This window comes from Tinamus guttatus, unplaced genomic scaffold (genome assembly GCF_059628265.1).
Source record: "Tinamus guttatus ecotype Peru unplaced genomic scaffold, ASM5962826v1 Tinamus_guttatus_pri_ptg000060l, whole genome shotgun sequence".
Lineage (NCBI taxonomy): Eukaryota > Metazoa > Chordata > Aves > Tinamiformes > Tinamidae > Tinamus > Tinamus guttatus.
The window spans coordinates 10,706,148-10,721,031 of NW_028288594.1; the positions used below are offsets into that span (position 1 = coordinate 10,706,148).

At 48.9% G+C, this 14,884-nt stretch overlaps 1 protein-coding gene across 1 annotated transcript in view; it reads left to right on the forward strand.

The window, feature by feature from the left end:
- KALRN (kalirin RhoGEF kinase) overlaps positions 1-11,573 on the forward strand; it is a 467,999-nt gene extending 456,426 nt beyond the window's left edge. Inside the window, exons 53-61 of the mRNA XM_088519566.1 lie at positions 759-786; positions 1,062-1,233; positions 3,368-3,489; positions 4,568-4,699; positions 6,477-6,641; positions 7,109-7,187; positions 8,349-8,549; positions 9,463-9,601; positions 11,028-11,573. Of these exons, the coding sequence (XP_088375692.1) occupies positions 759-786; positions 1,062-1,233; positions 3,368-3,489; positions 4,568-4,699; positions 6,477-6,641; positions 7,109-7,187; positions 8,349-8,549; positions 9,463-9,601; positions 11,028-11,573 (1,584 nt within the window). The remainder of the gene's footprint in view (positions 1-758; positions 787-1,061; positions 1,234-3,367; positions 3,490-4,567; positions 4,700-6,476; positions 6,642-7,108; positions 7,188-8,348; positions 8,550-9,462; positions 9,602-11,027) is intronic.
- Positions 11,574-14,884: the final 3,311 nt, after the last annotated feature.

Here is a 14,884-nt window from a genome sequence, read left to right on the forward strand (position 1 = left end):
TAAAATCTCTTGCAGCATTTTGAATTTAGACTGTTGATGTAGCATTTTAGAATGCTACATCATTTACTGATGTTTTCTTTGGTATTCCTCAGCTCTGCTTGTGAGTTTAAGATGATTTCATTAGTATGTACAGACCACATTGAGACAGTATATTTTCAAGCCTTTGCTAGTTAGATAATATAGCTCACAGCCATCTAGGCCTAGTTGAAGTTAGACAGTAGAGCTTTCCAGCAATGCAATGAAATGAGTGAAAATCTACTCATTGTGATAGACCATGGTTTGTTGCAGGACTGATGTGTGTCAGTAGGTGAAAAGAAGCCAGTGTTTTTGTTGTAATGTCTCTGCTTTTCACCTAAGCTGAGCAGAAGTTAAAAGACCTCCCCAAACTGAGTTGAGATGAGATGTTCCAGGGTGTGCAGCAAAGGTACCTGGTGTGTCTGGAGCTGGGCTCAAGGGGCACCACGGGGCCCAGAAAGGAAGGATTTGCTGGCTCCAACATCATCATTAAACAGAAGGAAAGCACAGTCCACCCTCCTCAGCAGCAGTTTCGTGCCTGTTAGCTGCGATGCAGCATGTGCTTTGTCAGAGCTTAAGACACTGCACCTCTCGTGCAGTTTTTCAGCTGTGTCCTGCCTGTTCGGTTGTCACTGAAGCTTGCGGGTATGCGGGCGATAGGGAGGTCGCTTGTACCGACGAGTCGGTGTCTGCTTGTAATTCTGCAGAAAAAATAAATGTTTTTATTTCTTTGTATTTTTCAGATAATCAACCCAAATTTCATTCAAGAAGGTGAGTTGAAGACAGCTGTGCAATGACTTGTGTTGACGGGCAGGTCAGCAGCTGTGATTTATTCACAGGAGACAGTGTATTTCATAGCATTATAGCCAGGGAAGTCCCTGGCTTCCCTTGGCCAGGGCTCAGCCTTTTGGGTTCCAGACCTTAAAAGCTTAACTTTGACACTGTCCCCTCTATAAAAAGCCACAAACAGTCCTATATCGTGTCCTCTGGATTCGGCCTGGGGACTGTGCATTAAGACAAGATGTCCCCACTGTGTTTCGCTCCAGTGGCTCCGGAGTTCCTTGTGCCATTGGTGGACATCACCTGTTTGCTCGGTGACACGGTGATGCTGCAGTGCAAAGTCTGTGGACGGCCAAAGCCAACTGTAACCTGGAAAGGACCCGATCAAAACATCCTGGACAACGACAACAGCACAGCCACTTACACGGTGTCATCCTGGTAAGGTCCTGCCTTTGAACCCGCAAGTATCTGGTCACGATGGTTGGGTTGCCCTCTAATAAAATACAGCGCCAGGCCGGCCACACAAATGAGTGGAAATGCAGCTGAGCAAGGGCAGCTGGTGCTTCCACCCGTCGCTGCGTCACACACCAGCTAGAAGGGGTCACAGCTGGGGACGAGGCAGCGCTGCAGCTTCCCAAGCTGCTGCACAGGAGTGTCCACAAGGTGCGTTGCTGGCAGGTGTGAGCTGCTCTGCTTCCACGGCCTCATTATTTCAATCCAGAAGCAATTAGTATGTTTTCATGCTTTGGGTAATAAAGCCTCTTCTCTGGTGGGGGCTGCTTTGATTTGATGTCCTGCTTGCCTTGGCGTGGGAATGGAGATTGAGCAGAGCAAGCCCTCATCAGCTTCCTATATTCTTCATTTATAGCCCTATTACTCTGGATTTTCTCATCTTCTGGGCAGTGGTAACTCATGCAGCTTTCCAAAACTGCTCTTCCAAAAACAGCCTACATGTGCTCCTCAGAAAGCTACATCTGGCTTTGCTTGGCCAGAGAGAAGCCTGTCATGATGCAGCCAGCCCAGCTAGCGGGGGAGAAAAAACATCTTTACAATAAACACGGGGAAAATCTCAAAAGATGGGGAGTTGAATTCAGGTCAGGTAACAGCCTGCTGCTACATGCTTATCTGCAGCTTATATAAGCTATTTGGGCCAACAAAATCAGAGTGGAAATCTCCAGGAGACCATCTTTCATGTGAACTTTTCAGCACTTTTGGCACAGGCTCAGATGGATCCAGGGAGCACAAAGTCAGTGAAAGTGAAAAATGAGTGCTAAGAAGAAGGGATTTCATATGTTCAACAACGACGACAGAAATAGGCCTGGCCAGGAGATTCCCTCGGGGATGGCTGGCGCGTGGGGCCGCTCCGGGACACCCGCAGTCGCCTTCTGCCCGTTGCTCCGAGGATCGCGGTGCCCGGAGCGCCAGGCTCCCGCCTGGGCTGCACGTGAGGGGACGTTTCCATATGGGGCTCTGTTTTACATCACGCCTGTGCATTCGCTCTCTGTGCACTATCAGCACTTGTATTGTCTTGTTATTCTTATTTGTTTTTCAGAGAAGACACTGCCTGCCAAAGAGAGGCCCCACAGATCAGTGTCTGTCTTACAAATCTCGCTGGCATGAGCGTCTGGCCTGTGGGGGAAGGGGATGTTTCTCTCTTATTTCTAAACCAGTATAGTCAGGCCAGCAAAAGCTACCGGTGTCTATGCGGTTACACCAGCAAAAGTGTCCAAAAGTGCCCAGCCAAATAATGTGTTATAGCAGCAAAGGTGCCCTCCTGCAGTTTGCCACAGCTTGTGCATTCAAGAACCAGTCTAGTTTTGTCATCAAGGGAATTTATTGTTAGCTGTAAGCTGGATCTCCAGTACAGTTAGAGCAGTTACACAAGCAAAATCCTTTAATTCAAGCCAAGTCCCTCAAACTGCAGATTGCAGGCTGCAGTACGCAAGCCCAGCTAACTGTGCAGCCCTGCTGTAAATTCACAGACTTCAGTAGAGCTGTTTGTTTGCTCAGTTTGGCCCAAATATTTAGCGTCTCTCAAGACCTTGGCGCTGAAGTTCCTTATCCCTCACTGTTGTTGGGGGCTCACAGCTGCCCTAGATGGGCTGCCCAACGCGTGCTCCATGGGGCAGGAGCCTCCCAGGAATGTCAGGCACCCCACGCTGCACGGCTGCTTGATGCATCTCTTGCACTTCCTGAGATGAAGTATAAAAAAGGGCCTTTCCAAATGCGTGGCGTCTCAGCAGCCAGCTCTGGACAAGCACAGTAAATGTTCAACTCTTGGACTTTGCTTGCTGCTTGTGTGACCTTTGCCCATCTCCTTTGAGGCTACAGACAATTAGATTCATGCTGCAGGGCCCATTTGGACCGTTCCACTCATGTCTCATTAGAGGTCTAATCCTAATGTACAGCCTCATTGTATTTGGATACCAGGCTTGCTGGGGGGGGTGTTCCTGCAAATGAGCTAAAAGGATTTGCATGCACTTGTGTTTGTAATGTAGTAGCAGAGAAAGCAGGGTAGAAAGCATCAGCGAGTGAAGCAGCATCTTATAACCTGGGTCTCCCACATCCATAGCGACTCCGGAGAGCTCACCCTGAAGATCTGTAACCTGATGCCTCAGGACAGTGGCATTTACACGTGTGTGGCAACCAATGAACACGGAACAGCATCCACCTCTGCAACAATCAAAGTCCAAGGTAGCGTTTCTGACCTTAACAGTGAGTATTTTGCCTTTACGGGTCCCTTTGTAGTGGCTGGGAACACGCAGAAATACACGGTGCAAAGGCAGCCAGATGCGGAGCCAGAAAGTCGGCTGGCACATGAACCCCCGTGGCCGTGGCTCTCGCTGCTGCTGGGGGCATTGTGGCTTCTTTGCACTTAACTCATCTGATGATAAATATTGCATTTGGGAAGCTGAAATGCGTGAGCCCTGGTTGAGCTCTGGCATCCTGCGTCCAGCCTGGCTTCCCAGCAGCTTTCTGGATGCTTTGCTCCTCAGACCTGCCTGGAGCAGAGAACAGGATCTAGCGATGCCCATTTCAGCCTCCTTCTGTCTGGGGGAGAGAGGAGATGAGGGCAAAAATTTGGCCCAGGGGAACCATTCTGCAGGGGTTCAACTCTGAGAAATGTCTCCAAGCCTGAATTCTCAGCACCATAATTAGTGAACTCTCTAATGGTAACAAATACAAAATGATGAGCTGATTGCTTATGACCTCCAGCTCTGGAGAAGGAAATGCCAGCATGAAAAATGAGAGGTACCTGCCACACTGAAGGGGAAGGCTTAGAGATGGATGTCTGTGTGGTAACTTGGGGATGCAGGACTGTCACAGGCATTTCAAAGTTGATTTGGTTGTTCTCACAATTTGTCCTACAAATACAATTTCCCCAATTCATCAAAACAAGTTTGTGGCAGCACTAACTGCTGCAGTGCTGAAGGGAGCCCTAAGCAAAGCACAGAGGTGACGCTGGTATTTGTCGATCTGCTGCCCAGTACAGAGGTGCCTCACGCACAGGAGCACCTGCAGGGACTCTCGTGCCATTCCAGTGCCATTCCAGAGGCACTTCGTTAGTGAGTTTTGCTGACAGTTCTGGTACAGAGGTGTCAGACCCAAGGCAAGGGAGCTCATGGCATTGCCTGGCATGCGCTTGCTCTCTTGACACAATAAACCAGGACGTCCCTCCCTCTGAGGTGCCAACTCCTGGCAGTGACGCACTGGTGCTCTCAGCAGGTGCTGGGGGTGTTGCTGGGTTGTGCTGATGTTTTCTGTTCCCCAGGGGTCCCGGCTGCCCCCAGTCGCCCCATTGCTCAGGAGAGAAGCTGCACCTCTGTGATCCTGCGCTGGCTGCCCCCGTCCAGCACGGGAAATTGCACCATTTCAGGCTACACCGTGGAGTACAGAGAAGAAGGTAAGGCCCTGGGTTGTGCTCACTGAGAAAGTGAGAATCAAGGAGCTCTGCTTTACGGAGCAATAAACCCTCCAAACTATCCTTGCCGCCACTGGCACCCCTGGTGCCATAGATCACAAAGCCAGAGGAAACCTTCCTATTATACAGTCCAGCTCCTCGTGTATCACAGACCTTTCCCTTTCCTCCAGCACCAGTAAGTGTGTAGGGCTAAAACATGCCCAGCAGCAAAGCACCCTTTCATCATTTGCGTTCCACCACTCTGGTATCAGTCAAACCATTCTGGCACATTTTTCCTGAGAACGTAAAAACAAGCAGCCTCATTATTTTTTGGCCTAGATGATAGTTTTGCAGATTCCTGCATACTTTTCAAGCTCAGCTCTGAAATCCATTTGTTCTTAGCTCCAGCACTCACGCAAAAATGAATAGATAAGAAATGCACTGTTGTCCGTGTATGCACAGGCACACTCTTTGGTCGAGGGCATCTGAAATGAGTCGCATTCCTCTTTGCATCCACCCTGGAAAGGTGTGATGCTACCTGGGCTGTAACCCTTGCCTAAGGTGGGTGGCCTCGTTCCTTCCCTGGGTCCTACCCCATGCTGGTAAATGTGCAAACCTAATCACACCATCGGATTAATCCTGCTTAGCAAATAGTCAGCCTTAACCCTCACTGCTGCCGTCAGTGTGACTGGCACATCTGAGACAGGATAAAAGCTCTTCTATTGACAGCAGCCAGCAAAACAAATAAATAAAAGTCTAAGAGTTTTCACTATTCCTCCCACTCCAAAGGAATCACTGACTTTTCCCTGCGTAACCAACCTTGATCTTTTAAGTACATTTTGACAATCTGAATTTTCTTGTATTACACATGAAGTATATGGGTCCTGACTAATCATACAAAGCTAAAAAGCTATGAACTTGCTTGTTTTAAGATAAAGTTTGATATATTCATGAAAGAAACTTTAGGATGTGATAGGGGTCCTTTTCTGTTTGTGACCATGCATATTCCTATGAGATGGACAACATATTACTTATTTTGAGGCTACAGGTTAGGCAACATTTTTGTGGGTGACGTGGTGTTGTTCCCATTAGGAGGAGGGCCACGTGGCCGAGCGGCACATGCTGCAGGCCGGTTTATCCGCAGGGAGCCCGTGCTGAACCGGGTTTCTCCTCCGGCAGCTCCAGGTGTCCCTCTCTGCCCTGCTTTCCCTGCAAGCACCGTGTCTTTGAAAGCACTTGGTGCACTGAAGCACTGTCAGCTTCACCCAGGGCTTCCTTCCTGCCTCCTCCGTGTTGCTCTGCTGCTGCTTCTCTCATAGCTGAGCTGCCATCAGACGAGTCCTCCTCGCCTGTCTGTGTTATTGCCCACCCGGAGAATCACCTGTAGCCCGCAGGCTCTGCCAGACATCCACATTTATCCTCGTGTCCTTGGGCTGTGGTTCTTCCATCACTATCAGCCAAGCGAGAAGCATCTCGTTTAGCCAGATTGGAAGGTGGCTGCAACACAAAATAGCTCCCTATTGCCCAGATCTGATTTAGCTGCAGTAAATCAGTCTGCCTTAGTTTTGTCTTTAAAAAAGCAGTGGGTTTTACCCTTTCAGGACGCGTGCCCTTGCCAGAGCGAGTCCCTGTGCGTGTTTTGTTCGCACGCCGCTCTGGGTTTGTGAAAGGGCCCCCAGTGTGACCTTGCACCCCGCTGCGTGGGCAGCAGCGCCGGGCACTGGGTGCGCACACAGACCGTGTTTGCTGAGCTCTGCTTCTCTCCCCCTGCGCCCTGCAGGCTCGCAGGTCTGGCAGCAGTCGGTGGCCTCCACGCTGGACACGTACCTCGTCATCGAAGACCTGAGCCCAGGCTGCCAGTACCAGTTCCGCGTGAGCGCCAGCAACCCCTGGGGGATCAGCCTGCCCAGCGACCCCTCCGAGTTCGTGCGGCTGCCCGAGTACGGTGAGCGGCCCCGGCGCGCGCGAGGCCGCCGGCGTGGACACGAGAGCAGGACGGGTGCCGCTCCGAGCGCTGTGGTGGCCGCAGCGTCGCCGGGTCTCTGAGCGGGTGGACACAAGAGCTCTCACGTGGCCGGTGCTGCTGCCGGCTGCACTCGTGCCCAGCCCGGCTCCGCGGCACGCGCGGACAGGCCCTTAGTCTGGGCTGCATCGGGGCCTCTGGAACAGCCCCAAAATGCAAGGGCAGGTTTGGACTCACCCTACACCCACCCTCCCCTGGGACACTCCGGTTCTTAGTGCTCCTGCACATGGAGTTGCGCCAGAGACATTTGCAATTGGGCTCCTAGCGTTTGCTGTTTTAAGAAATACATTATTGCATAATTTAAAGAGATGCAGTTTAAACTCCACAGGAAAAAAAAAACTGTCTGTAACTTTACATTTTTTTTTAATGTTCTTTTTTTTCTCCCAAAGATTCTGCTGCTGATGGTGCCACTATTTCATGGAAGGAAAACTTCGACCTTATTTATGCAGAACTGCATGAGATCGGGAGGTAATATTAACCCTGCTTATCACTGAAGTAAAACACCAAAACAATGTCTTGAGGCTTTTTCCATTTAACATTCAGTTTTGGTTAAAATACAGACTGGCTAAAATGCTGACTAAATAATTTTCTTTTCAAGACCAGTTATGATCTGAGGGCTGTAATTGGAATTGGCAAAATGCAAACTTCAGAACAATTCTTCAGGGCAGCCTTTGTCAGCCACCGCCAGCTATTGCTCTTATCTCTTCTGCCATCTGTGATATGATGTGAGCTTTTGAAGTCATGATAATTTGCCAGTTCTGGATATGCTTAAGCCTCAGAGACTGAGTTTGTCAAAACACTCGGGCATGTGACTAACCTAAATCACATGCTCAAGTGCTTTGCTGAATGCTCAAGTGATCAGTTAAACAGGGGGCCGAATAGGTGCTGCAAATGTTGTCAGCCTGGGTGCTTTGTGCAGGCGGCAGATAAGGGACAGAAGAGCAATCCAGATTAATGCACTTGACTTTTTATCTCAGAGATGGGGACGAGCAATTCAGGGGCTGAAGAACCAGGCGCCTGTCTGGCTCTGTAGAAAGAAGAGTGATGTGTTAATAACGGGGCAACTTCAGCCCTTGGTTTCTTTCACATTAACCTTCAGTAGTGATACCAGCCACTAGTCTGCTATACATTTCCTAAATGCTTTCATGCCAGCTTCTTGCTCTTAATTGCTTACCATATGGCTGAAGCAGTGAGACAAAATGATGGTCGGTGATTATTTAACAAGGCTTTTCTTGCAGTTATCATAGAAAATTTGAGCTCTTTATTAAAGGAGCTGGGGAGGGGAGACCTACTGTAAAAAATAAAGATAGGACCTGTAAAAAGTAGCAGCATAAATTGATTCCACGGGACGTTGTTAGAGGCCATCACTGTCCCTGCACAAAGCGAAGTGGCTCTGTTTGCTCTCCATGTTTGCTAATCCCCAAGGAATCTATACTCCCAGGGCAAGAGACAGAAGCTCTTTGTTGGAAAAGGCTATGAACAACTAGATAAATCTGATTCCTTGTGAAATATTAATGCACTGAATCAAATAACACTTTGAAAATCACTCTGTTATTGCACTGAAAAATAGGCATGATTTATTCATGGGTCCTCTTCATTATTCCTTTTTTTTTGTTTTTTCGTTTTCAGGGGACGATTCTCCATAGTAAAGAAGTGTGTTCACAAAGCCACCCGGAAGGACGTTGCTGTGAAATTCATTAGTAAAAAAATGAAAAAGAAGGAGCAGGCGGCGCATGAAGCAGCCCTGTTACAGCACCTACAGCATCCCCAGTACATCACTATCCACGACACCTACGAGTCTCCTACTTCATACATCTTAGTTTTGGAACTGTAAGTGTGTGGGGCTTGCTTGAGTTTCTGGGTAGAAATCACAGCCCCAAAAAGCAAGGATAAAATTCCCCCTGACTTCAGTGAGGCAAAGATTTTGTCACTCCTTTCTTATTGATTGTGACCTCAAGTGACGTAGCCCTTTTCTGCTGATTTTCCACTGCCGCTTCCTTACAGTAAATAAGACTCAGGGCGATAAATAAAATTCATCCAGTGAAGCTTGGGTGATTATATCAGCAGCGAATTTATCCCACTGACTAGCACCAGATTTACTGGGACAGTTTTGTCTGCTTTCTATACTTGAGTAAATGTACATTAGCCAGATTTAAGCCTCTGTTTTTCTAAAGCTTTTCAGTGATAAAAGTAGTATAGCAACTATGTTTCCCTGCAAAAGGAAATAATAGCAGCTGAAATCCAAAATGCTTCTTTGTTAGAGTAAAAGCAACAAAGTATATTTGGGCTATTTGCTTATTTATTTATACAGATAAATAAAACTAGGTGGAAAAAAAATTATTGGGTTAGTTTTCCCACAGAACATATCACCAGCTGAAAATGTCAGTGATTTTTTTTTTTTGCGTTATGCAACCAGCTCTATAAATAAATAGACAAATCCAAGTAATTAAATGGATCTGTTTTGCAAAGGAACTGCCTCCATCTATTGAATACATCCTTGAGCAAATTAGTGTACTTTGAGACCGCTGCTAAATTTTTCAAGGACCACAGATAACAACTGAGGATTAATCACTCCACCACTTCCAGAGCCTGCAGTATCTCGAGATATCATTAAATACTCATCAGATCTTTTAATTTAGCCTCCTCCGTTTTCAGGTCACAAAGTTTCCATTGCAGTTTTGTTTTCAAGTATTAACTGTCCGGAGAGACGTCACGGGGCCTTTCGTGTGCGATTTGTTTGCAGGATGGACGATGGTCGTCTCTTGGAGTATCTGATGAACCACGATGAACTCATGGAGGAGAAAGTAGCTTTCTACATCAGAGACACGATGGAAGCCTTGCAGTATCTCCACAACTGCCGAGTGGCCCATTTAGACATCAAGGTGAGAAGGAAGGAGAGTGATGCTGTTACCCAGGGCCTGACACAGCAGCTCCCTGCTGAGGAGCAGCCTGTGCCCCACAGTGGGGATGGCCTGCAGGGACAAGCAGCCTCCTCCGGACCCCTCGAGTGCAAGGTGACCTGAGAGGCCATAGGGACCTGCAGCGCCAGCCTCCTTCCTTCGAGTAAACCAGGCACCGTTTGGTGACTCGCTGGTGACGCAGCAGGGAGGTGTCACGAGGCCCCGCGCTCCGTGCCCTGGTGCTGCCCTCGCCAGCAGCCCCGGGCTCGCAGGTGGCAACTGGTGACTGCAGTTACCACCAGACGTCATGAGCTTTGTGGTCTGCAGCTTTGATTCAGGCTGCCACAGATATCAGATAATTGGTGATTTACTTTGCAAGATGCTTATGCAGACTTATCTGTTAATTAAAAACAGGCACTGAGGCAAACTTAGCTTCCTCGTACAGCGGGGGCTGCAGCACCTTGCAGGTCACTTCTCAACTCTGCACTCCCCAGGCATGTCATTTGAGGCAGAGCTTTCATTCTTCTGTTGCCTACTACAAAAAGTTGCTCTTTTTTTTTTTTCCGTAGAATATTCTATGTGAAAATTAGTCCCAAAAGGTTACATTATCCAGGTTTCTTTCTGTAGGATTCTATTTTCTGCTGTATTTATAGGACATGTCAAAAAGTAAATATTATTTGTAAGTAAGGAACTGCACTGAATTCTCAACTGATCATGAGACACTTTCCCAAACAAGATGGGAAGTCTATTTTCTGTGACCTATTTACAGTTCTCTTGAACTAGCGTGCTAAATAAAGCACCTTCTGTTGCTGAGCGGGAAGCAGGAGTCAGAGGCAATGCCAGGAGAGCTATCCATGGAGCTAGTCTTGACCCAGGATCCTGCCCTAAAGCACGTGGATTTTGTTGGTGGAGACTGTACAGGAGAGGAGCAAGTGGGGAGATTTGAACAGCGGTGTGAGGAGTTTTGCTTTATATATGTAGACATGGGGTAGCACTAAAATCTGCATGAAGATGAGGGGCCACAGGAGAAGTGAATCTAGAAAAGGTGCAAGAAGTAAATTTATGAATTTTCCCAGTGCCAAAGAAAGCAAAACCCATGGTAAGCCCCCAGAGCAGAGCACACAGGGAATGTGCAGCTTCCTACTGAGGGGAAGAAATGCATCTTATATGTATTTCTGAGGAAACAGTTGATAGAACAGGGGGAAAACCTGGGATGAAACTGCCCTCTGGTTGGCAGTGTGCATGCTAGGATGCACTTGGGAGCACTGGCAGCTGCATCCAGCCATTGACAGCGACAGTGATTTGGTTTGCACCAGGGGCCCCTTCAGCAGTACGTGGTGTGGGAGCAGCGTTTAACATCATTACGTGTAACCACATAACAGAGTTTCCATTATCATCTTTCCAACAGCCGGAAAATCTGCTCATTGACCTAAGAATCCCAGTTCCTCGTGTCAAGCTCATAGATTTGGAAGATGCGGTGCAAATCACAGGTCACTACCATGTCCACCATCTCCTCGGAAATCCGGAGTTTGCAGCTCCAGAAGTTATCCAAGGCCTTCCTGTCTCCCTGAGCACGGACATCTGGAGCATTGGGGTCCTCACCTATGTCATGCTAAGCGGTGTCTCTCCGTTCCTGGATGAAAGCAGAGAGGAGACTTGTATCAACGTGTGCAGAGTAGATTTCAGCTTCCCGCCGGAGTACTTCTCCGACGTGAGCCACGCTGCCAGGGATTTCATCACCGTTATCCTTCAGGAAGACTTCAGGAGACGGCCGACAGCGGCCACTTGTTTACAGCACCCCTGGCTGCAGCCGCACAACGGCAGCTATTCCAAGATCCCCCTGGATACCTCCCGCCTGGCCTCCTTCATCGAGCGCCGCAGGCACCAGTACGACGTGCACCCCGTGCCCGGAGTCAAGAGCTTCCTCATGAGCCGGCTGAACCCGGGCACGTAACGCCCGGCCGCGTCGCGCCGGGCGAGGGACCCGCGCCGCGCGGATCCCTCTGTACATAGTCTGATTCCGGCACCGCGTTCCGCGCCGTTTCCCTGACGGAAGGCTCCAGTTCGGCCGTGGTTCTACCCCGTTTCCCAGACGCAAAGCGGAGGGGGCAGCCTCAGAGAGGGACTTGCTTCCCTCCCCCGGAGGCTCTTCTTGGGAAACCTCACATTGCCACGTCTGCCGTAAAGCGGGGCCGTCGAAAACACCGGCTGGAAACGAGAGCCAAACTCGCAGGTGCCTTTTCCCTTGCGAGGCAGCCCGCTAAACAAAGCCCTCTTCGTCTTGCTAAACTGTTTTCGAGGCACACGGCCAGGCAGGAGCAGAACAGTGTGGAGCGAGGCTCAGCCGACCGCAGGCAGCCCTGCAGAACTGGAGTGAGTCCGGTTGGTGCTGCAGGCCCGCTCCAGGTTGGATTTTGCAAGCCCTGTATGCCCAAGGCCCCCTGATTGCCCTGTGGAGACTGTCTGCAAAGGACAGGAAGCATCGGCCCCTATTCCTGTTGGGATCTTTGTGGTGACGTGACCTAGGTGCGCTCTCGTCACGTGTTAGTGCGCGAACAGGCAAAAAACCCATGTTACTCCTTGGGCTTTCGGCCACGTCAAGGCAACCCACGGTACCTTTTGGAACTACGGCCAAGGCAGCGAGTGCCTTGGGGCATTCGGCTATTTTTGACTAAGCACAATGGGACTATGATTTTTTTTTTTAAAGCATTTTATAAACACTGTACAGAAATCTTTTGCAAAACCTGTGCATTGAGAAAAGGCTGTGTCCAATTTTTGCAGTATCTGTAAACTAGATGATGACGATGAAGACAATTTTTTTTCTATCACAGGTTTTCAGTATACATATATTGTATCATATATATAAATATATAAATATAAAGGATCCTGTTCCATTTCTAGCTTCAGAATTGCTTGGCCCAAAGTCCATCTAAAGCCTTTCCAAGTGCAGTAGAAGTGGTGAGTTCATCCTTGTGCTTGCAGCTTGCAAATTGCTTTCAATGTTTGAAGTATGTCATTTCATTCACAGACTTGTAAATAATTCTCCAGCCGCCCTTAGCACCTCATCACCAAAGCATTCGTAAGCATATTTTTAATGTCCAAAGCCTAATTTGTAATAAAATAAAAAGAAAACAGGAAATATTTCTCTCTCACAAGCCAAGTTGCAACATCATCATGTTGATGTTACAGTGGCGGAACCAGCCTTAAGCACGACCACCATAGGGATCTGCAGTGACAACTCAGCAGTGCACAGGCTGCCCAAGTCTTTGCTGTTGAGCAGAGGGGTTGGGAGGGGAAGACCCTCTCTGGCTGGTGCTTCCCCGTCCTGCTCCCCTTGGGTCCCCGGCACGTGAGTACCTGCCCTTGGTGCTGAGAGCCCTCGCTGTGCCTGCAGCTGGGATGTCACTTGTTACCAAAGCTTTTCCTAGGGTCCACACGCACTTGCCATAGACCATCCTGAGACATCAGGGCAAGAGCCAGGTTCACACACGGACAGACCCCGGCGGGGCAGGAGGCCGAGCCAGGGCTGCGTGGATGACACGGGGAGACTGAGCACAGGGCAAAGTCACCCAAAGGCTTGGAAGGGACATGGGAGGCTGGAAATCCTACGTCAGCAGGGACCAGTTTCGGTTTTTATCTGCGGTGCCACAGCTGATTTTCTCAGCAATTCAGCAGCTCCTTGTAGATGAAGAACAGAGCCTCATCCTGAGCAGGAGGGCAGTGTGTGGGATTTCCTGGCAGCGGAGACGTCTTCAGACAGTGGCCGTACAGGGGTCTCTACTTAGCAGCAGCCCCAGGTACTTTCTCGCTCCAGGCCTCTCTGTGCTGTCCCTCCTGCCTGTCAAAGCTGGTTCTTTGTGCTGTGATTGTGCTGCCCTTAAAAAAATGTTTATGGAAGTGTGGTTTATAAAACCCACAGCTTTTATTAGGCCTGTGGGTTCAGTCTAAGCCACAGAGTTTCAGCTTGGCATTAATAGAAACAAATTCTCATGTATCACATGAAATCTGGAGTTATTTATCATTTTATGCTTCTACTTCTTGCATTCACGTCTCCAACTGCTGCAACAGACACTTTGGACACAGAGAGGGGAAAAGATGAATTGATTTGAGGGACTATTTGAGCATCTGCTTGCTATCAAATAGAGAAAAAACAAAGGCTTAAAGCAGGCACATTTTTAGTTCTTGGTTCCTCTTCAGAAGAGTGAACTCTGAGGCTTTCGGGTGTTATGGGGTTGTTTTCCTTTACGACTTTGCTTTTCCCAGTCATATTAAAAAACCCTCTTCCTGGGCACTTCTCGTTTCCTGTTCAGGAAAAATCAAACCTGTCAATGTTTCCAGATACGTTTATGATTACAAACCATTCTTACATTCACCTGAAGGATTTTGTTAATTGTTCTGCTTGAATAAGGAACATCACAGTGACATAAAGCGCTGCCGTACGATGCACACAGCGCAGGTGTCGTGGCCTTGCCCTCCCAAGGCCGTTTCTAGCCAAACCATGGCCTCCTTGCAGGTCTAGCAGGTTTGGAGCCTGGCACTCGGTTCCAAAGCGGTTACAGAAGCTCTTCTTACTCTTACCAATGGGTATTCTTTGGCCTCGCTGCCTTCTTGTAATTTCAAAGTAATTTCAAATAACTTTAATTTTTGCCAGTGACGTTTATCTCAAAGCATTTTACTTTCAGACTAAGTTAATGTCAAGGCAACACTGGTGCCCCCAGCTGCCCTTTGCAGCTCCTGCGGTCTCGGTGGAGATCGGTAGCGTTCCCGAAGATACCGCTAGGCCTTTGATACCTAGGGCATGACCAAAGGTTATGAAGAGCTCAACGCAGGGCCGCGCAGTGTGACCTGGCTGTATATAACTGCATTTTCATGCCCTCGCAATGAGAGAAGGGTGTCAAGTGACCTCGGTTAATATAAACGTCGGCGGGAGACAGGAGGGCTGCGACGTTTATACAAGGTCCTCGCGGATGGTCAACGCGCCCCCGGCTCTTGCCCCTGCGGACAGAGACGCTTCTGTAGCACAGGGGGGTCAGTGATTTCCCAGCTCCTTCCGTCCCACCCTGGCAGGAAACGGTGCTTTCCCGAGGACACCAGGTCAACCCGCTGTGCTAGGCTGGCTGCACACTGCCATCCAGTGATGAACCCCCGTCTCGGGATCTGTACAGTGGTGAGTGTTACCGTAGCGTCAGGATGCTGAATATTCGCTGTAACTGTATTCTTTAATATGAAGCTAGTCAAAAAAGTAAAAAAGAGCATCTCTACTCA